Raw genomic sequence first — 23,472 nt, 5'->3', positions numbered from 1 at the left:
AGACATGCAAATGAAATGCAAATCATCTGATACAATCAACAAGCCTTAAAAAAAAAAGCATTTGAGAAGGAGAAGAACATGACGCAACATTCAAATTATTTTCTAGGTTTAAAAAAAACACACAAAAAAAACTATTCCACAGTTTCACGGTGTTTTTAAACCAACTTGAATTGCAGTGGACAAATGACAGTCTCATAAACACAAACAGCCAGGGTTTCATACACTGTGGCAGCCACTGCCAGTTACAAGCTAAGAGAAATCCTAAACAAATAAAATATGCTAATTGTGCTAACACTTCTAAAAGATGCTAAACATACTTATATGTTCTCTCAATTGGATGTAAAGAGGACATTAAACAAAAACCTAAATGTGAATCACAGCAGATTAAAACATGTCTGGAACTTAGAAGGATTCTTTGCACTCAGCTAATGAGATAGAAACGCTACACAGCTCAAGGGAGGAGGAAGGTATTTGCTCAAAGCCCATGACCGCCGGTCGTGTTGGAATGAAAATTGAATGGTGAATTCACCAAGACAGTCAGGTACAAGATGTCCGTCACTGGACACAGAACCAATCTGTCACACGCTTCATTTCACACTCACTGATGAACAGGGGGAACAACAAGGTGGTTTGTTTTCAGGTCTCCGCACATCCACGTAGCTTAGAGGAATCAGCTGCTGTAACGTCAGCACCTTCCACAGCAGCAAACCAGCAACTGTGTGGAGGGAACAGTTCAGCCGGACCGGAGCAGACAGACCCACATCCCCTGCCAGCTACCCAGCCATGCGTCCAAGCCTGACCCACATCAGGGGCCTGGTGCTGGGCCAAGGCCGTGACCATCAGACCATCAGACATCAGGGAAAAGAGACAATGAGCAGAGAGACAGGGCTTCATTTTCTGCTCCTCGCTCCCATCAGGTCACAGTGGAGAGGTTGGTGTGGCTTCACTCAGAGCGAAGGCTGCACTAGCAATTTGTCTTTATTTACTCCGGTTTCAGAACCTGAACACATCGCCAACTCTGCTTTGTTTATTTTCACTTCAGCTGGCCCTGACATCACATTCTCCTCTTCCTTTTCATCACAGCGCCTCAACTGATTATAACTTCCTGTAACAGAAAAGTCCCCGGAGCGGCAGAAACAAAGTCGACACCAGATTTTAAAAAAAACAGAGCCGGCCGGCTCTCCCGAGGCTGCCGCCAAACCAAGCACAGCAAACACTGTTTACTTCAAAGACCTCAAGCTAAATAAAGATCTGCCTAAACCTCAGTGTTTAGCTCAAATCTATAGGCTATAAACATAATTACTTTATAGACATTTACTCAATAGCCCGGCAGTGAATTATGTGTATAGGTAAAACACATGTGAGAAAACTCTCACATAACCACAAAATTTACCAACCTGCAGGTGAACGCATCATCGCACCTCTTTTTTGGGAACGGTGGCCCTGAGGGGTCAACACACTGCAGCTTAAGAAAACATGCAAAGGCACAAACACGCTGCCAATTTGGAAGAAAAATGGCTTCATCAAATGATGACAACACATGCAAAAAAAAATTAGCAATTAAATGAGAGAAACTCTGACCGTGGAAGTTTAACCAGCAGTATAGTATCTGATTTGAAATCTGAAGTTCTGTAAACTTTTAAATGCTGCTGCTGCCTTTTATTTATCACTACAATCTAGTTCTCCTTGTTATTTATTTAACAATTTATTGTTGTTTTATCTGTTTTTTGTCTCATGTTGGTTTGTTTTTAACCCTTGTCTCTCTGTAATCCTGTGTGTTGTGTGAACAACACCCAACTGAATTCAGGTAGATGGTGCAGAGTCAGAGTTACTGATAGTGGCAGGATCTGTGACTTGTAAAACTGATAAATATGTTTATTAATTGGTATTATTTTGCATCATGTTTGTCTATTTGCATGTGTTGACCGCTCAGGGCCACCGTACCTGAGCCAGATAGCAACTGCTACATGCACCAACAGACCAGCAGCACTGATCCCATTCAGTTCGACACAGCCATCAGCCCTTGAAGCAGTTGACTCTTCAGTCTCCATACTCTGGTCCTACCTTGTCAATCTCCTGCTGCAGCACCTGTTTGGCGACCTCCAGGTCCTGCAGCCGGACCCTCAGCTCTTCGTTCTCCTTCTCCAGACGAGTCCTCTTCTTCTCCACGCTGTCCAGCTGGCTGTGGAGACGGATGGACACGTCCTTTGCCACCTTAGAGAATGGGATGGAGGAAAAAAGGAGGTAAGCTCCAGTGATACATTATTCCTTGCTGTGATGGCAAAACACTAAACAAAAGGCATGCTGTGAAATCCTTTGTCCTGACACTCAGATTCCTGTATAAAGTGAACAAGGTGGTGGTGATATAATTATTTTAAGTCAACATAGTAATTTTCATCTGCTTTATAGTTTATGTTTATTTTGTACACATAAATGATGAATATATATATATATCCATACCAAAGCCCATGGACATACATTTGCATATATAAATGAACATATAATCCCTTATGTGACATTGTAACATCTTCCTATATAGGACCATATATGTCATATATTACATTTCCATGTGGGTTAAACTGTTATCATGGTACTTTGCTCAGGAGATTTCTTTCATGTAGTTGATCTGAGTTCAGGTGAGAGACACAGTCTTGGCTCTGTGCGATTTTATCAGTGAGACACATCAAAAATGTTCCAGGAAAAGAGCCAGAGCGAAGAGGATGGAGATGAAACACATTTATTTTAGCTTCGTCTGTCACATCACGAATCTTCTTCTATCAGCAGGGACTCTACTGCTGCTGCAGCTCAGTGTGTACAGAAGATGTTTTTTTTAAGTAGCTAATAAAGCCAAAAAAGATAATTGATATCTCTCTGGGTAATCTTTTATACAGAATGCTATCTGATTATTTCTCCCCCCCTAGGAAATGTATTCATTAAAAGTTTCTAATTTCAAAGAGTCAAACTGAAGTCAACTCACAGACAACTGAAATGTTGTTGTCAGATTGTACACCACTGATTAAACAAAGCTTCACTCGTCCAATAGGACGACAGTGAACCATAAAGGAGGCGGGCTGAGGCTACACACTAGACGATTTTTAAATCTGAACCTATGTTGAAAACATGGAAGACCACAGACCTGAGGACAGTTTCAACTGGTTTTAACATTATAATCCTCTGTGAACACACACACTAGATGTCAGCCTGACCTCACAGACCTGCAGTGTAACAACTTCACAGACACAAGATCTCACAAAAACTTGCGTGATCACACAGAATATGGAGAACGACCCTATTACAGTCTGTCTTGTATGAGACACTACAAAGGTACTGTTATTGCCATAGTTACTCCAACTGATCTTCGTCTCCTGTGTGACCAGCCTTAACCAAACCAAACAAAGTCACACCTGTTTTTTGTTGAGTTCAGAGAAAACTAAATGACAAGAGCCAATATTAAACCACACACACACACACACACACACACACCCTCTTTTGGTTAACAGATAAAGATGAAGTACAGATAAACGAGGTCGTTCCCTTCAACACTAAACCATTTGAGCTTCAGCTTCACTGAAATCAGATATGAGGCTTTTTACTCTTCGTTTTATTAGATGTGATGAAATGAAAGTTTAATTAATCTGAATGGATCCAGCCTCAGAGAGAGAGTAACACTGATGTTGAAATCAGCAGCTCATCGATGCTCTTAAACCCCATTAACCTCCACCGGTTTAATGTAGGGGAGGAGACAGACAGTCGGTGTCTGCTGAGGGGGGAGATTCACGTCCACAGACTTTACTCTCATGTTAATAACTGTAGTGGAGTGTGGTATTTATTGATTTGTTGATGTATTATTCATAGTCCTTTTATTCAATAGGATCTGTGGATTCTAAGACATTGGCGCAGGGTGGCGAACCCCGTGCGGTGCTAATTTCGTCCCCCGCAGCACAGTTGTTATTCCTCAGTTTCTGCAACAGTCAGAGCAGTGGCCATATTAATTTCAGATTGATCTATTGTCTGTTTGCATCATGTCTCAGTAACACCTCAACAGATTTTGGCACAACCATTCATAAGGACTGAAGGATGAAGTTATTCGATTTTGGTTGTTATGGTAAAAGGTCAAAGACACGGTGGCCTCAAAAATGTCCTTGTGAATGTGATATCTCCATCACAGCTTGAAGGAACACATTCAAATTGGCAAAAAACAATAAAAATAACCTTCACCTGCGCTTCAGGTCAAAATACTTTGTCGACTAAAACATAAAAAGTCAAAGGTCACCGCAAACTCACAAAAGGTTAATGTCTGTGTAACCAGGAAGTGACTGAAACCACTGATCTGGTTTATCTCTGTGACACTGGTCTCTATTTACTTCAGTGCCGATGGAGTTTCAGCTCCGTTTGACTACATGGAAACGAGGTGGACGGCAGCTCCAATCAAAGCACAGTGTGACTGAGGGATAATATGACTTGGTAATTTCTGTGCCCAAATAAACCAAATAAAGTAATGTAACATCTGAACCCCTTTGTGTGAAGTGAAGATTTACATAATGGCAACGTCACTAAATACGCAGAAAGAGAAAAACAAATAATAATAAAAAAATATCAGAGACCTGAAAGTTTTGGCTTGAATTGTAAATCTCTGGCTTTATCATAATGTTTCCCTAAACCTTACTCAGAGGCTGAGTTCAGTAACCCTCTTTTTTGAAGTTGTTCGCAATTATTCCTCAACTTCCTGTTTCTAAACGCAGAATCAGTTTCATTTATTTCACACACAACCATCAGGATAAATTCTGCATCAGGAATGTTTATTACACGTTCTTCGATGTTAATCAATAAGTTTGTTTTGTATTTATTTAATTATTTATTTTTGACAGTGTGGATTCATCCGATTGGACATCAACATTATTAATATTTCTAAAATTCATAATTACGTGTGAATTGTGTGTAGCCTATGTTGTCACACTTGTACAAATTGTGTTTCACTGCTCATCTGAAAAAAATCTTTGCAAACACAATTTGTAATTGTGTTTATTGTGTGCTTGTGTGTGTGCGGGTGTTAAACCAGTGCCACCATGCAGCTGAGTCCCACAATGCTCCTCTGTACTGCCCACTCTCATTCGATCCAACGGCTCCCTGAGCTCTACCACGCTCCAATTCATGTTTCTGTGCGTGTGTGTGCGTGCATGCGTGTGTGTGCGTGCGTGCATGCGTGTTCCTCTGTCAGATTCTCTCTTGTTTTGATAGTTCCTACTCATCCCTCTCATCTTCTTCCTCCATCTCTTTTCTCCTCTTGTCTTTGAATAAACATGAACACAGCATCTGCACACTTCCTCACATTACCATCACATTACTAATTACTGATGTTGTTTATTTTATTGATTTATTGTTCTGTTTTCTGATCTAGTCTTTGCACCACAACACACAGTTTAACCTGTTTTCTTGCTGGACAATGAACGCCTCCTTAATTTTACTGATTACATATCAACAACAAGTTGACATTTCATAGACTGAAATAACTGTGTTTAATGATTAATCACAGTGGCTGAGGACTCTGGTCTCAATAAATTAAACTCAAAACTGTTTTGTGAGTCGGATCATTTGTTGCACAAGATTACCTGATCGTTTGTCTTCACTTTATGGCTGATTATGGGAGTGAAGCTCACTGAATGAGATTAATAAAGTGAAACTATGTGAACATCATATTGATCAATATCTCTGGTCTTTAAATTTCTGTGTATAAAATACAAAGATGTGAATGAGTTGTCTGATTGTTCATTGATTAATGTGATCAACTCAGAAACTAATTGATGACTAAACTCACTTCACACTGTTGCAAAAAGATATACTATAGTTAATATGATAAAAAGAAAACAGTATTATCAATGCAACCCCCCTTCTCCTCCTCCTCCTCAGCTCTATAATTTCCTTTTTCTCCTCCTTCTCCTCCTAATCCCCCCACTTCCCTTCTTCCTTTTTCCTTCACAGCTCTACAGTTTCCTCTTCTTCTTTCTCCTCCTCCTCCTCCTTATAAACTCTGTACTGTTCTTCTATGTTAAAGAGGAACGTGCAGGAATTTGAGGCCATTGAAGTTGTGGAGTTTCACAGCTATAGGATGTCATTAGGATTCGGTCCGGGTGCTGCCTAGCTGCATGAAAGAGTGTGTGCGTGTGTGTGTGTGTGTGTGTATGTCAGGGGGAGTGTGTAATAGGAGCGAAGGAAAATGCACAAGAGCTACAACAAAGAGTGAGCAACTTTACTCACTCCCAGGCCAGAGGACAAACAGCACTATCATTCAGCAACTAATGGCAGTTGGTCATAAAAAGGATCTTTTTCATGTTCCCTGTTTGTGCGTGTGTGTGTTTTCAACAATTAGAGTCTTGTTCTTCCAAACACACACACACACACACACACACACACACACACACACACACACACACACACACACACACACACACACACACACACACACACACACACACAAACAGAGGCTGCATGTTAAACCTCTGATAACATCTACAGAGAGAGAAACTGTTTGACAGACGACAGTTAAAGATACATGAAACAAGACCAACAGCTGCATATTTGTACGTGCGTGCATGTGCGTGCATGCGTGTATGCGTGTGTCACAGTTTCTCCTTCCTGAGTTACAAAACTGAATAATGGCAAGAGGTGCTTTAACAGAAAATTATGATGTCACTGGGAAGTTGACCTTTAACCCTCTGGACATAAAATATCCATTTCATTTTACAGATAGGCTAATCAAATGTAATTGCATCACAATTAGTAAAATCATTTATTATGACTGTGCTTTGTGAGGTCAAAGTGACCTCGACTTTGACCTACTATATCCATCAAAACCTAATCAGTTCATCCTTGGGTCAAGGGGAATGTTTGTCCCAAATGGCAAAGACGGTACATTTCAGGTCGTCCGTCCGTTTCAATAACACCTTGGTGCAACTTCTTCAAATATTCATTCACTCGGACTCGAGGATGAACTCATAAGATTTTGGTAGAAAAAGGTCAACGGTCAAGGTCTGGCAGGTGAAACATTCCTACAATTATCATTTAATTCTCATAATATTTGCACTTTCAAAATGCTTTGTTTGCTTTTCCCAAAACATTGGAGGATTTCTTCAACTTCTTCAACAGTCAAATGTGAGAAGTCAGTGGCAACAGCACGGCACCCTGGGACAACTTCTGTCCCGCCCTGGAGCAACAACATCAGCACTTCTCCCTCCTCCTGAAACATTCATGTCTGTTGGCGTGTGGGGGACGGGGCTCTGACTGCAAGGCGAATGCACCGACCACACAGCCACTTTGCTTGAAATTAATTTATTTCACCACTTTGACTTTATCCACTTCAAAAACAAACCCAGCAGCCGAGTCCTTTGTTGTTTTAGGGTGTAATTTGTGGCTGAAAGCATTTTAGACTGAGTCTCGCAGTATTGTTTTTATAAATGTGCCCAAAACATTAACATTTTTATTGTAAGAGCCTCAGTCTTATTTAGAGATGCTTGTTCTCTTTGTTGTTTTTTGTCCATCTCAGACTATTTCAGCTTCCTACAGTGGTTCAGCCATTATGTTGTCATGCACAATAAAAACAGAAACATTTATTTATTTATTTATTCGTAAAATCTGACAGAAGCACATAACTCCCTCACTCTGTATTATTTCCTTCAGTCTGCGGCTCCATGACTAAAATCCTACGAGGTCGTCGAGGCCGCAGCCACGGAGGTGACTCTATTGTTTTCACTAATGAGCTATGAAATGTGCTTACAAAGAGGGAATCTGCACAATTATTGACTGAAGTCTTCAGTTTATCACAGAGCAGAGTAATTGCAGAATCAGCTGAACCCACAGATAAGAGCAAATGTCATTGAACGGACGTGAATCGCTGCTGTTTTGTCCTCCTCTGCAGTTTTACCTCTCTGTGTGTTGCAACCTGTTTGTTTTGATAAATAACAAATTAATCAAAAAGTGGGTCAAAAAGTTCTATAAGTTATAATAAGACTTGTACTTAAATAACTGTAAGTTTATATTAACTTCTGAGATGCAGCACATTGATGACAGGAGGAGACTCTGAACTGACACGACTTCATTCTACGAGTAAAAAGAGAAGACAAACAGTTTTACATCTTTGTTTGCTCAATGTGAATGTGACTACTTCACAGCCCTGGATCCCAAAGCCGTAACACAACTATCAAACCTGCTATATAACGTTTAGCATCTACAAAAGCAACTGCATCTTTAAAGCAGGAGCTCAGTTGTCACACAGAGGTCGAGAGGCCGTCCTGGTGTCTGGACTCTTCACGCACCAGCCTCTCAACACGCTTTTAGAGAGATTGTTACATCACCAGTAATCTGCTGCCCGTCTATATATAAAACCATTATGTGTGAAAGAGAGAGAGCCACTGGCACGACAGCTGTTCCAGTACAGACTGTGATCCATCTATCTTTGGATGGAGGGATAGAGGGAGGGAGGAGGGGGGAAAGTGACAGAGTGATGGAATGTGATGTATTCCCACAATCCTTGGCATGTTTGTTCAGCACTTTGGAAAAGTGTGATTTTACCTCTAATATTACTATCCATCAATCCATACAGCCAACCACGCATTCATCCATCAGCCCATCCATCCATCCATCCATCCATCCATACATCCATCCATCCATCCATCCATCCATCCATGTTCATGTTTTGTGTCATTTTTAGCTGCCTGACTAATGCGAATTTCCCTTTAGGGATGAATAAAGTATTAATCTATCTATCCATCCATCCATCCATACAATACAGATAGATTTATGTGTATGTATGTATGTTTATGTTTGTATCTATGTACAGTATGTGAATGCATAATATACCTATGCATGTAGGTGTGTGTAGGTGTATATGTGATACATATGTTTGTACGTATGCGTTTTTTATGGATATGTAAGAAAAGGGGGGGTTATATATAAGCTGAAGCTTCCGCCCCTATCCTTTGGTTGTGACCAGAGTTTATACTCTCTAAGTAACCAATAAATGTCATTCATTCATTCATTCATTCATTCATTCATTCATTCATTCATTCATTCATTCATTCATCCATTCATTCATTCATCCATCCATCCAGGCCTCTATCCAACAGTGTAGATCAGTGGTTCTCAACTGGTGGGTCGGGACCCAAAAGTGGGTCGCGGACCCGTTCTAGATGGGTCGCGGACAGCTGGTCAAAAAAGTAAATAATATTTAATGCACATCTGATGTTGGACATGTCTTTTATTTTGAAAAATAACTTATATTGAAAGGCACACGAGACACGTGAACACATGCAGTTGTAATGGTCCTCCTCAGTTTCTTATTATTTGCTCTGAATGCAAAGATATCAGTTTCTTATTAATGTGGCCTGAATGCAGTGAATCTTGTTTTGTTTTATGGGTCTTTATTTTGTGCAATTTGATATTTATTCACTTTTGTGAACATGCTCTGAATGCAGAGATGCATTAGAAGTCAAATATATCGTTTTATTGGTCTCCATTTTGTGCAGTTTGATATTTTTTTATTCACTTCCGTACATGCAGTTGTCATCGTGCTCCTCAGTTTCATTCATGTGCTCTGAAATACACTTTGCTCAATAAAGAGCAAAATGAGTTTTTAAAGGCTTAAAAAAAAAAATCTTGGTTTGAATTCTATAAAAGTGGGTCGCGACTTAATGACCATGGGAAAATGTGGGTCCCAGAGTGAGACTAGTTGAGAACCCCTGGTGTAGATAAAGCACTTTGTTTTGATTATATTGCAACTAATTGTGCAGCTCTAACTGATATTTAATCGATACGTGTAGTGAATGTAAAGCTACCACCACTCTGTTCAGTGCTGGTAGGAGATGGATGACACTCACAGTCAGAGCTCATGGAGAAAATAACACATCATCAACGTTACTACAACACACACACACACACACACACACACACACATGGAAACCACACTTCCTATTGCCAGCAGGGATGATGTTAGGTGTGACACACACATGGAATCACTGCTTTCAATGGAGCATGTGTGTGACACACAGTGTGAGAGCGGAGGTCGGGATGTGATGTGATGTGTGTGTCTGTGAGAGAGAGAGAGAGACTCACACTTCCCAGGACTCATACGGTCCATCTATCTATCTATCTATCTATCTATCTATCTATCTATCTATCTATCTATCTATCTATCTATCTATCTATGGAGGGAGTCATGTTTACACCATCAGCAGCAGCTCAGTCTGTACATTAGCCACATATGTAAACATCACAGTGTGAGGTCGTCCATGGTTCACACAGTCTCTGCTGCCTGGGTCGGGGGTCTCTCCTTATTTGGGCAACAAGCAGCCAGAATGAACGTTCCCAGTGCTCCACACTGATCCCCAGTCAGTCTTTGCTAGTACACAGACGCTAAAACATAGTCTGAATCTGTCTCCATACTGAAGACACAGACAGGAAGTCATCTGACACAGTAAACATATCACCTCCTCACAGTTGTCTTCCTTCTACAACCATCTATCGCAGGTAACACGGTCACAGTCTCTCCTTCATGAGCTACACTGTTGAATAATGGCCACCATTGTTTTTAACAGAGCTTTATGATGTCACGGTGAAGTCGACCTTTTGGATATATCATTTCATCCTTAGAGACCATTGAGAGCCAGGATGTGTTTGTGTAGTCACAAAAACATGGGGTCACTCACTCACACACACATCAGTTCATCTTTCAGTCCTAGTGACTCTTTGTGCCAAATTAGAAGCTAATCTGTTGAGCTGTTACTGAGACGTCACGTTCACAAAAAAGACCAAATCTTGTTTTGTGCGGTCCCTTTGACCTTTAACCTTTGACCATTAAAATGTAATCAGTTCATCCTTGAGTCCAAGTGAGTGTTTGTGCCAAACCTGAAGAAGTTCTGTGGAGATGTTACTGACACATCATGTCCAAGAGAACAAAACAAGATGGACAACCTGTAGATAGTAAAAGTAGTAGCAGTAGAAATAAATAGTAGTAGTATTTATTTCTTCATATACTGTAGGTATCACAATTTCTTCTTATTCTGACAATATTCAGTATTTAATTATCAAAGGAATTTCATATGAGACAGTTAAATCTGCTCCACAAGGCAAAACGCATGGTTCTGTTCTCTGGAAACATAGTCCAGCTGTGTTGACATCATGAGAATCCTAACAACTATTTCCTCTGGGTGTGTGTGTGTGTGTGTGTGTGTGTGTGTGTGTGTGTGTGTGTGTGTGTGTGTGCGTGTGCGTGTGTGTGTGTGTGTGTGTGTGTGTGTGCGTGTGCGTGTGCGTGTGCGTGTGCGAGTGCGTGTGTATGTCCAGTGTCCAGATGTCTGTAGCCTGTGGGAATGAGAGCAGTGTGTGAGTAGGACAGGAAATGATGTCAGAAATTCTCATGGAGACTCTGATGGACCATCAAAAACTACCAGCACACACACACACACACACACACACACACACACACACACACACACACACACACACACACACACACACACACACATACACACAGTCACATGAAAACTCTGACCAACAAGTTTTCTAAAACAGAACCAACACCAACATGTGATGTGTGAAAGCGTTTTGTCTCCAAACTGACATGTGACATTCTTCTGTTTGTTTCAAGTGATTTTAGTTTTAGTGGAACAGCTCCAACATTAGAAAATGTTAAATCCCTGCTTAAAACCCACCTCTTCTCCTTGGCTTTTAACACTCCAAACTGACTGGTTGTTTTATCACGACGTTCTTATTGTTTCTTAGGGATTTTATGTCTATTTGTTGTGCTTTTATCTAATGTATTTATTTTGCAGTTGTATTTGTTGTAATTGTAAAGCACCTTGGCTAAAGGTGCTATATAAATAAAGCTTGACTTGACTTGACTTGATATGTGCGTACGTGCATCTGCTGATTTGTGTGCATTTGCATGTGAGTGAGTCATCAAATCGTGGCCTTAAAGCTTTAACAGCGGTTAAGCCTGTTACTTTAATAAAGCTGCTCAGACAGAGAAGCTCAGCAAGTCAAGGTCAAGTTGGACTGAGAATGACACACACACTGACTCTCAGGGACTCTCAGTGTGATTGCTAATTCCCTGTATTTCCGACTGGATAAAGCATCTACTGGTTTATTTACAGTCGTTGTCTTCGAGCTGCTCCATGAGGATGAACAGTTAAGCTGGAAATATGTTTAAATGAATCACATGTGTTGCAAAATAAATAGCAAGACACTTCCTTCATGCTTCATCCAGCTGTTGTACAGCTGTCACAGTGATAACACCTCAACAGCCTCTTGTCACTGGTTACACACATCATAGGAGGCTGCTACTGTAAAACTAAATATGGTAAATCAATCAAAATGTCACTGTGATTTGTGACCCTCTAACTGCCACTTTCTTCTTGATTTAGCTTTAATTTATCAGATTTTATTGGTTATTATTTTTACATCTCAAGTTATTTCAAGTTTTTTTTTCTCCTACACATCAGAAAATCTGTAACAGCTGCTGCATCAGTACTCTAGTTTACAGATAATCCAGACTTGACTGAGCTTTTTTCGTTGTACTTCTTTTGTAGTGATTTTCCAGAAAACCTGAGTCAGATCTGAGTCACAGAGGCAGCAGTGAGCGTCTGTTTTTATAAGGCTAATGATAAAACTACTAGAATAAACAGAGGAGTGACTGTGAGAGGCTTAGCATGAGCTTAATGCGCACACGCACACACACAGCATGGTGTAACCTGACCATGTGCTGAAACACTCAAGCTCAGGTTTTGTCTCCTCACTGTGAATTTTTTCAGCTTCCTGTTTGATGACCCCCGCACAAGCTAATGCTGCTAACAGACGTCAGTTGTTTTTTTTAAACGAAACTTTGTCTTTCTGTTCTCTCCATTATTTTAGATTATTATAGACTTCATCAGAAAAGTTAGCTCTTAGCTAAAACCAAACATACTTCACAGTACGTTATCACTCTTTGCTGATAGACAACATTATTTTACTAATTTTCTGTTGCCACCACATAGAAATCAAGTTTAATACAGAGAGCAGTTGTATATAGAACATATGCTTCAAAAAAGTAAAGATTGCACTTGTTTTCACATGGAAAAAGGAGAAGAGTATACTATAAACATTATTATTTTCTTGTAAAGAACAGAGTAAAATTCTATAAAATGTGCTATGTCGTATAATTTTTCTAATTGTTTATGAATTAAAGGGGAATGAAGAGGAGCCATTGTTCTAGCTCTGTGGCTACTGGGGAAATTTAAAAAATCTCTGACTTCGTCTCAGTGCTGCTAAAAATTCGAATTCAAGTCAGACTCTATTCAAATGAACTCCATTAGATTCAACTAATCCCTTGTTTCCTCCTCCTCCTGCTCCTCTCTTTGTTTCTTTCTTTGACTTTTACTTTTACTCTGTCTTTCCATCTTCTCCTCCTCCTCATCCTCTGATTGGCTATTTTTGAATTTTCAAACTGTGGCCACACCCTCTTTCCTTTTTTCCCCTTTCACACAATCTCAGACACAGGATGTACGCTCATACTTCTCTCCTTCCCTCCTTCCTTCCATCCTTCCTTCCAAAACAACCAGATGGTGAGACGGACAGCGACAGCAGGCGTGAAGAGTGACATCACAGCCTCTCACTCTCTCTCCCTCTCTCTCTCTCTCTGGCTGTATAAAGGCCTCATTGTTTTCTCCATCACACGGAAAATGTCGGAGGAATTTGACGGCGTGGATCCACAGTCCAGGGTCCGCATGACAAACACACACACACTCTTTCACCCTGAAATGTGTGTGACTGGTTTTTATCAAGGATTCCAGGGATGACTGGTGTGTGTGTGCCACTGCTTGTAAAACACAGTGCGCGTGTGTGTGAGTGAGTCTGTGTCAAAGTGTATTTAATGTACTGTATCTATGTATCTGATGGGGATTTCTGGAGCTCCATTTTCTGGAGTTGATTCCTAATGTGGTGTTCAGTGTCACTCAATTACTCCACATAGCCTGTATATTTCAGACAAAAACTGGAGGAAGTCTGACCTCACCACTGTCCCATGACTCGAAGAAAGTGGGTCAATGAACTGTTTCCAAACACATAAACACAACATGTATGTGACAATGATTTGCAACTGTAGGGTCCCTTCAGTCTGATCATACAATCAGAGACGCCTAGGGCCCCGAGCTGGAAGGGGCCCCAAGACAGGGCTGACATTGGTCCTTATCAATAACTAAATGATTGGACTGCTTTAGACACTGCAACATCGATGCATCGGGAAACCTCCGCATAGGGCCCCTACTAGCTGTTACTGGCTATAGTGGCTGTTAAAGGGATAGTTCACCCAAAATTCAAATTTCACTCATTATCTACTCACCCTCATGTCGACTAAGGGCTGGGAGAAGTTTCAGAGTCCTCCGTGCCTTCTCGGAGTTATGGGGGGGTCCGCGCAGCACTATTTGTCCACATAATGGTTGTGAATGGGGCTCACTTTTCTTCGTCCAAAAAGACACACCAAAAAACATCCAAATACCGCCATACTGCTCGTCTGTAATGTCCCTCTTGTATTGAAGCCCCGACATGAGAAATTGTTCCGCCGGTCTTCTCATGTCGGGCTTCAATACAAGAGGGACATTACAGACGAGCAGTAAGGAGGTATTCGGATGTTTTTTGGTGTGTCTTTTTGGACGAAGAAAAGTGAGCCGCATTCACAACCATTATATGGACAAATACTGCTGCACAGACCCCTCCGTAACTCCGAGAAGGCACGGAGGACTCTGAAAATTCTCCCAGCCCTTAGTCGACATGAGGGTGAGTAGATAATGAGTGAAATTTGAATTTTGGGTGAACTATCCCTTTAAGGGACCCCGAGACGAGACACGGCCGATATTGATCCATATCAATGACACAACCTGAAACCCCCATAGACACTGCAGCGACACGTTTAGAATCTCCCTTATGGGGCCCCGATTTATCGAACCAAAGCAAAAATGAAGCGAGCATATCCTTCAGGGCATGCAAAATGAACAAAAAAACAAGAAGATGAAGAAAAAAGAAAACGAGAAAGTGGTAAGTTCAAATGTGTATCATCTGACATAATTTTAAAAAATTGTGATGCCATTTTGTCCCAGTCTCACCAAGCACAAGTTTACTGCACAATCACAGCTTATTTAAACAGTAATTAACAGTAGGCTAACTAGTGCTAACTAATTTGTATTTGGAAGAGGAATATATTATATATCTCCTTGAATTTTCTGGTATAGCCTAAATGTTTAACAAAAATATTAACATGGAACACTTAAGTTGTTATTGCAAATGGCTAGACAGATCTTAATGTTGAGTGTGTAGCATGCACAATTCTTGCATGAACATAAAGCAAGCTGACAAATACATTGTGGTCCTTCCATTGTTTTTTTCCTCGAGGTGCAACAACAACAACAGCTTACCTCTACAGATGAAGGTAGGAAGGTTTTTTTTTTTTTTTTTAATAAATTAAGATTACAGTGATTTGCTCTCCAATTTAAATCTATCATGAGATTATCTGATTTAATACAATAACACAAATAATTGTCTGAAACAATTATAGTACGTGTATACTCGTGTAGAAACCTACCTTGACGTCTTGCTCCAGTGTTCGGATCAGCTCCCCGTCCACCTGCCCCGTCTGGGCCACGCGGAGAGAGCGCCGCTCTGCCTTCCTGAGCCGGTACTGCAGGATGCGACAGGTCTTGTTTGCCTGAGAAGTACAGGAGGAGGACATGAAAGTGGAGTTGATCTTTATCACTTCACTTGACTTTATTGAGCCTGTGGGAAATATCTGCCTCCGAGCAACCGAGAAAACACACACATAAACAGCAGCGTCTTTGTTGCTCTTTACTCTGAGAAGCTTTAAGACAAGGCTACTTTATTTGTGTAGCACATTATCAAACACATAGATCATTCAATGAGCTTAAAAGAAATAAAAGATGCATAGAAATGTAGGGAAAAAGCATAAAGGAACTTTATAAAAAGAGACAAATTCTCATTTAAATGGAAGATTAAATAATTAAACTGAGGCAAAGAAAACAAAGCAGCAATTACAGTCTGAGATGTTTTCACCTCCAGGCTCCTGCAGATCTTAGAAACCTGTTCATGTACAAGGAGCAACATGCAGGGCTCCGACCATTTGAGAGGGCAAACACAGCTGTGTAGTAAATGAATGTATTCATGAAATAAAACATGTTCATATTTTTGTGAATGCTGCTCACAAGTTAAACAACACACCGCATCCCTGAATCAATACTGTGTTCCGAAAGAGATCTTGGATGATAAAGGGTAAATTAGCTGGTTAAATAAAGATTAAATGTAAGTAAAATGTATCATACTACATTGTGTACAGGCTTTAGTTATAATTTGTATACTGTTGTTTTGGCAATTTTTATTCATGTTGTCTCTTTGTTCACCTCAAGCTTCATTTAACTGAGCTCTACAGATACAGCCGACTTTGACATATACCTGCTCCAGCTGTTGTCGTAGCTCCTGCAGCTGGTAAACGTCGTCCTCCATGTACATGTCCCTCATCTCCAGCATCTCAGACCTTAGCTCCTCCATCTCGTCCTGCACAGTGAAGAGAAGGAGAGTAAACACCGTGAGTGCAGCTGCTGATTCACATAAAACACTGCGAATGAAGAACTTGTCCGATAACAAACCTCCAGAGAAACAGATACAGAAATATTCATGAAAACACTGTGCACACATCTGGATCTGAAAGACGTCATAATCATTTTGAAATGCAAACCAATCACCATCATCATTAACAAACCATTTTATATTAACTCTGCAACGATCACCACAGTCCACCCAGTCATTAACCACTATTATCTTCGTCTTCATCATTTTCATTACCAGGACGACCATTACAACAATTAGCGTCTTCTTAAAATGACGATGTCATTTTCTCTAAAGTCAGATAAAAGGGCGTCATCAGAAACACAGGAGATCCACACATTGTGAGCGGCAACTGAAGATCATAATACGATACTGTATTGATTCTCCTCTCTCTCTCTCTCGCCCACAATGGAGGTCAAAGGTCAGGCTCAGGCTATTAGATTACCACAGAGGGAGCTAACGGTCCCTGCAGGGAAACACAGTGTCTTTTACACTGAGAGGGAGAAGAGGAAATTCCTACACTCTAAAAATGGCTTTAAAGTCAAAAATAACTCATTTAATACGATCTGTTACCTTGGAGTTGTTTTCTACACACACAGATAAATTATTAATTTAAGCTTGACAACATGAGTTACATCATCTCACTGAGCCTGGTTTAAGGAGCAGCAACGAAATCAACATCAGCCAATGTGTGTGTGTGTGTGTGTGTGTGTGTGTGTGTGTGTGTGTGTGTGTGTGTGTGTGTGTGTGTGTGTGTGTGTGTGTGTGTGTGTGTGTGTGTGTGTGTGTGTGTGCGTGCGTTTAGGTTAGGGTCCTCCTGTGTCCATGTCTCCACCATCTCCAGAAAAAAACAGTTGTGCAGTTGTTGTGTAAAGGTATGGACTGTAAACATGTTAACGCTTAAGGCAAAGAGCGTGTGTGTGTGTGTACTCCTAGAAAGAGATTTGTTGATCAAGCTAAAAAAAAAGACTGCAGCAAAGAGGGGAGAGAGAGCAATGGGGGGAGGGAGAAAGAAAGAAAGAAAGAAAGAAAGAAAGAAAGAAAGAAAGAAAGAAAGAAAGAAAGGTGTCAGTGATGAAAAACAGTGCATGAAGGGAGGATAAAAGGCAACAGCAGAGCGAGTATGTGAGGACAGGAAACAAGGGACTCACAAGTTAATGTGGCGAGAGAGATGGAGAGAGAGAAAAAGAGAGATGGTCCACTGACCTGCTTTTCACTGAGACCTATAGAAGAACACAAAGACGGTTTGTGTCACGTGAGGAATCGACCAATCAGATGTCAGAGCTCACTCAGCCAGATGTGGGTTAATGGTGGAAATTAGCTCTTGTGCACATCTGCTGTGACACCTGTCCCCATCACAGCAGGTACAGTAAACCCACATCTGTACAGATTAATGAAGCCAATTCATTCACACAGTCAAACAGCTGTAAAGGCGTACAGCACATCCATGGACACCACACTACACACTTTTAATCAAGCACGTTGTTACTTTACATGTGTTAATTTCGATAATAAGCCTAGAACCTGAGACTACAAATAAGTTTTAATATTTTGTGTAAAAGAATTAAAGGTCCATCCATATTATCTTCAATGAGGTCCATAAGAAGATAGAAGAGGAAAAAAAACATCTTAGTGTAGTTTTACATCTCTCTCAGCTTCTCTAAAGCTCTAGTAACAGCAGGTCGGTGTCAGCCAATCAGAAGGGAGGAGGTGCTGAGTCCCTCGTTTGCTTTTTTCTGGTGTGATCCAATAGAAATAGAGCAGATTTCAGGTAAAAGACTAAGAGAAACTAAATCCTGTAAGTGCTGGATAGTGGGTCAAGGTGGGTGGGGCTTAGTGACTGCCTTGTTGTGACATCACAATGTTGCAGAAGTCCTGAAGGCTGGTTTTAAGGCTTGGTTTCTGAATAGTCTGAGTGCATTTCTCTGTGGACTGAGGCTTTGATATGTTCACAGTATGTAGAACCTAGACCTTTATTACACTTCACATGGACATCTACACTTTTTTTTTACAGTTGTATATTTGTTTCAAATGCTTAATTTGAAAACCTAAGGTTGTCGCTGCTATCTATCTATATTCATCCATCCATCCATCCATAATGAGTCTGAAATGGGATGTGGTTTTAAATGTAAACATAGGTGGATCTGGATCTGTTTGTTTAACCAGACTGTGCCACTGAGTGAGCATAACATAAAAGCTTCAATCATCTTTACAAATGCAGTTTGTGAGGTAGGTAGGCAGTAAAAAACACTATCATTATAATGCATTTGTGAAATATTGAAGGTTTTGTTGTGCTTTAAACTGTTCAAGTTTAATTTGTTAAAGTTCTTGCAGTAGGTTAACATGGTAGTGTATACAAGCAGCAGACACTCAACTATTAGATTAGATTGGAGTCACAGGACAGACATTCCTAAACATTAGGTCCAGTGAAGTGAATCTCTGTCACACTCAGCTGTGACTCCAGTTCTTTAGTGAAGGTCGACATGTTGTTTATCATGTGTAAAGTGCAGCATGTTGGACTACAATGAAAACGAAAGACACTTCAGGTGTGTGGATGACAGTACAATAACACAATGAGTAAACAGTGTTGCATCTGCAGGAGAGCAGGACGAGGGAAGTTAAGGCTGCAGTAATATGGACTGAGGAATATTATGATCATTAAACACAAATTCTCTCCAGATTTGACAGGAACATTAAATACAATGAGATCTGAAGTCATAATTAATGAGATTTCAACAGCTGCTGGTGTGAATGCGAAACTGTAGCTGCACATTAATATGCAGTACATGCGCCTATGGTAGGAGCCAGATAGTATGCCGTGACAGAATTATTGGATTGTGGATAGAAACAGGAGCGAGAATGAGACCGTGCTTTGGGGGAATATTGGGAAAACTGAGGAGGAGACTTAGAGCGAGTCTGACGCCTCGACAGCAGCAGCTCCTTGTTTTGATCTTCTGTTCACTAACCAGGTGTTTGTCACAGCTGCAACAACACACAGTCACCACCAGCCCTCCCATCAGGCTTTGGGGTGGTCTAATAAGTAGATCCAGTGCATCCTTTTGGGAGTCAACAGTGAAGCCACACACACAGCTCATTCAGGATTTAAAATGTATTAATTATTTCTATCATCAATTAAGCTGCTGATCAGTTTCCCATTCAGTCAATAGTTTGGTCTGTAAAACACCAGGAAACAGTCAAAAATCCCTGACAGTGTCATCACATGTCGTATTCTCACTGACAAACAGCACAGTAACAACAATGAATCATCTCTTGAATTTGGGAGTCTGGAATAAATCAAATCTTTGCCGTTCTTACATGAAAAAAGATAACAAACCAGTTCCTGATCAGTTTTCAGTCAACTGAATAATGTTAATTAATCAAATCATTGCAGCTCAGATGAAATGGGAGCCTAAGCTGATATCTTCAAGTTGTTTTGTCCAGAATCCAAGCTGCAACAATGATACATAAACAAAAGCAAATAACAGCTAATTCTAGTTCTTTTCCTGCTGATGATCAATTCTGGCCTGAACCATGACAATATAAAACAATAATCCCTATTGCTTTACAAGCTGGTAATGAATCTGTGCATGGACCCGACTGAATGTTAAAACTATCAAAATTAGCTTGTGTCAATGTGACTCGTGATTTGTGTTTACAGGAGTAGCATTTGTGAAGTGTGAAGAAGACTGCAACAGATTCAGGATCAATAAAGACCCCTGATCATCTGTGTGAACAAAAACAAGAGGAAGACCTACCAGGAGTCACACTGCTGCAGTGCACCCTGGGTAAAGATCGGATGGCCCCTCCTGTTTAAGGAAAGTGCTGGTGTTGATCAATCACCTCCCCACAATAAATCTCTGACAATTATTGGCCTGTCTGGTCACTGCCAGTTAGTGCTTAGGTACATGCTAATGTTATTGATCCGTCTCCTAATCAATCACTGTCAGGGCGGCAGGGATCAGACCTGAGGATGTTACACACTCACTCCAACACTGAGCCCAGACACCTGTGGTGATGCAGCGATGCATGGCTGTGGAGAAGACTCAACAACATCTACACAAGGGTCACAGCAGAAACGTCCACTTTAGGACAAAATCAGTTTCTTTTTCTGACACTCATTCATTTTTATTCGTTTTTTTAAGATTGCATGTTTTCATTGTTGTTAGCTTCATGTTTTATGAAGAAATGACTTCTCATCCTCTTTGACACCTATGGCTAGGTCCAGTATCAGCATGACATGCAAAAAAATGAGACCTTGAGAGCTTTTAACAAAGATGGGGACGAATTCTTCAGCAAAAAGTCAGTAAAAAAAACAAAAACAAAACAAATATTGACAAACATGTTGTAAATAAATTGTAACAATGGTGTTTCCATAGTGACCCACAACCCCAGGCTACTGCAGGAAACCTCCCTGTAAACACACTACACCCTCACCTCCAGCATGAAGACAGATGCAAACATAACTGACACACAAAACCGACTGGTGTGTGTCTGTCGACAAAAACACATCCAGAAGACCATGCACAAATGTCCACACTGGCTCTCCAGCTGAAGCTCGTCCAGAGGCCACAGCTGCATGTTATGCCTAATGTGGGTGCAGAGACTCTCTATTCATAACATCTCCCCGGTAGTGAGACACCTTGGACGGCTTCCAGAGACACCTCCACACACTGGGAGACCAGTCTGGCTGAGCTGATGAGGAAACTCAACTGACCTTTTACTGAGAAGTTATTAAAAAAATATATATTACATTTATGCAGTCAGTGCAAGTATTGGGTGTGCAACTTAGCAAATCTGCACACAATGAGCTAAATACGTGGACTTACTTTGAGGTAATCGTTCTCCGACCTCAGCTCCTCTATCTCCCGGACAAACTCCTCGTGCATCCCGTCCATAAACTCCTCCGTGAGGTCTGAGAAAGCCAGAGAGGTGCTGGCTGGCACCCTGCTGTCAAACGAGGTGACGGAGCGCTCCTCGCCGGGAGATATGCTCCCTTCCCCGGTATCCACGCCTAGGGAGAGCCGGTCCTTTTCTTTCTCTGCGGCAGAAAAAGAGCCGGTGGTCTTGGCGGCGGCGGCGGCGTGTTGGCTCACTCTGTCCGACGGTGCGCCATCCCTGAGCGGCTTGTCTCCGTCCTGCCCGCCGCCTCGGCTGCTCCTCGACTCGGTGTCGCTGCTCACGGCATCCGTGGAGAGCTTGTTTTCCTCAGAGGCGCAGTCCGACAGCTCGGAGCTGCTGTCGGTGGGGGAGAGCTTCCCCGGGGCGCAGCCCGAGTCCTTGGATAAATCGTCGGAGCCCGTGCTGGCGTCCGACACCTTCCTCCGCCCTCCGGTGCCTTTCGCCGCCTTGGCCGCCGAGCTCTTGGACAACGCAGAGAAGGAGGACTTGCCCGCTGGTTTCCCCCCGCCGCTCTTCTCCGCTTTCCCGTCCTTCCCGGAGAGACTTCCCACGGGGCTGCGCCTGGAAATGCGGCTGCCCAGGTGGATTGCTCCCGGCTTGACGCTGAGGGTCGGCGCGCCGATCCCTCCGCGGATCTTTGTGAGCGACCACCCGGGTACATCCTTCGGTCTGGCCGGGGATGGAGCCCGGTTTATCTTCTTCTTCTCCCCGGGAGCCCGAGCAGACAGCACCACCGGGAGCTCCGCAGCTTCCGGCCGGGGGCTTTGCTGCTGCTGCCCGGGCACCGCGTGCTGCGTCTGCCCGCTATCCGAGCCCTCCGTCCCGCCTCCGCTTTCCATCTTCTGCCGGAGATGGAGTCTCCGTTCCTTGGGCGAGGCGAAGAAGAGGTGAGTCGGAGAGTTATGGACATCAACCTCCTTTGTTTTTGTCATTCATTCCGTTTAGGCCGGAACCAGAAAAACAGAAATGAAACCTCCTGTTCGGGGGAAGAGGAGGCAGAAGTTGAGTCTGTGGATAAACAACCGCAGAGCAACAACACAAAAGGAGGAGATCCTCAGTCCGGCCACAGCGAGGGCTGCTGCGGAGCAACAGGACCAGGAAGTGCAAACTGCACACAAATAGGCTACACAATTTTAAAAAATCTACAATCCCCCTTTTCCTCGTTGTGTGATGAAGCTGTGAATGATCCCGCTTTGTTCTGAGGTGTCCCCCTCTCCTCTCCTCTGGATCCGTCTCGATCACATTAACTAGCCGGTTCCTGCACAGAGGAGTGTGGGTGAGAACCGAGAGAGGCAGTGTGGGGGATAGACTCTCTCTCTCTCTCTCTCTCTCTCTCTCTCTCTCTCTCTCTCTCTCTCTCTCTCTCTCTCTCTCTCTCTCTCTCTCTCTCTCTCTCTCTCTCCGCCCAGATAACGGGATGCAGCTCTGGAGAAGAGAGAGAGCTTCATTTCTGCAGCTCTCTGCCGCCACCATCTCAGGATATAAAACACACTACAGTTTCTCGTATTCGCTTTGGCTCAGTGAGAAAAGCATTTTTCAAAACATCAAGCTCAAATATCTGAACAGTTAGTCTCACAACAGATGATTGATTTCTCATTCATTTAAGCAAATTACATAGTTTGGGGACATACGCTAAGTGCAATTGTGCAATTCTATGCAAATCTGCATAAAAAACACTTATTGATCTGAGTTGATCAGCTGATTCACACACAGTGAAATTGTCAACCTCTTCACAGCCTAAAAAAATATCTCATTGTCTGAGCATCACATGCAAAATGATCCATTCAATTATCAAAATCTGTCATGATGCATAATGAATACCAATGACATTGGGTGTCTGTGGTGTCCATACAAGGTACTGATTACCTGTGATAATGTTCCATGCTTAAAAAAAAATGATACTGATTGTGACTGGCTTATTGTGATTCTTAGTCCATT

The 23,472-nt window shown here is 41.9% G+C and overlaps 1 protein-coding gene across 1 annotated transcript in view; it reads right to left on the bottom strand.

Moving 5' to 3' along the window:
- Window positions 1–22,789, bottom strand: part of mtcl2 (microtubule crosslinking factor 2) — an 87,124-nt gene extending 64,335 nt beyond the window's left edge. The window contains exons 1-4 of the mRNA XM_083974831.1: window positions 21,462–22,789; window positions 16,483–16,584; window positions 15,602–15,724; window positions 2,065–2,214 (exon numbers count right to left, since the gene is read on the bottom strand). Coding sequence (XP_083830957.1) covers window positions 2,065–2,214; window positions 15,602–15,724; window positions 16,483–16,584; window positions 21,462–22,466 — 1,380 coding nt within the window. The 5' untranslated portion in view covers window positions 22,467–22,789. The remainder of the gene's footprint in view (window positions 1–2,064; window positions 2,215–15,601; window positions 15,725–16,482; window positions 16,585–21,461) is intronic.
- Between the last annotated feature and the right edge of the window lie 683 nt (window positions 22,790–23,472).

This window comes from Trachurus trachurus (assembly GCF_905171665.1).
Source record: "Trachurus trachurus genome assembly, chromosome: 7".
In the NCBI taxonomy this organism is placed as follows: domain Eukaryota; kingdom Metazoa; phylum Chordata; class Actinopteri; order Carangiformes; family Carangidae; genus Trachurus; species Trachurus trachurus.
This window is presented reverse-complemented; position numbering and strand designations above follow the sequence as displayed.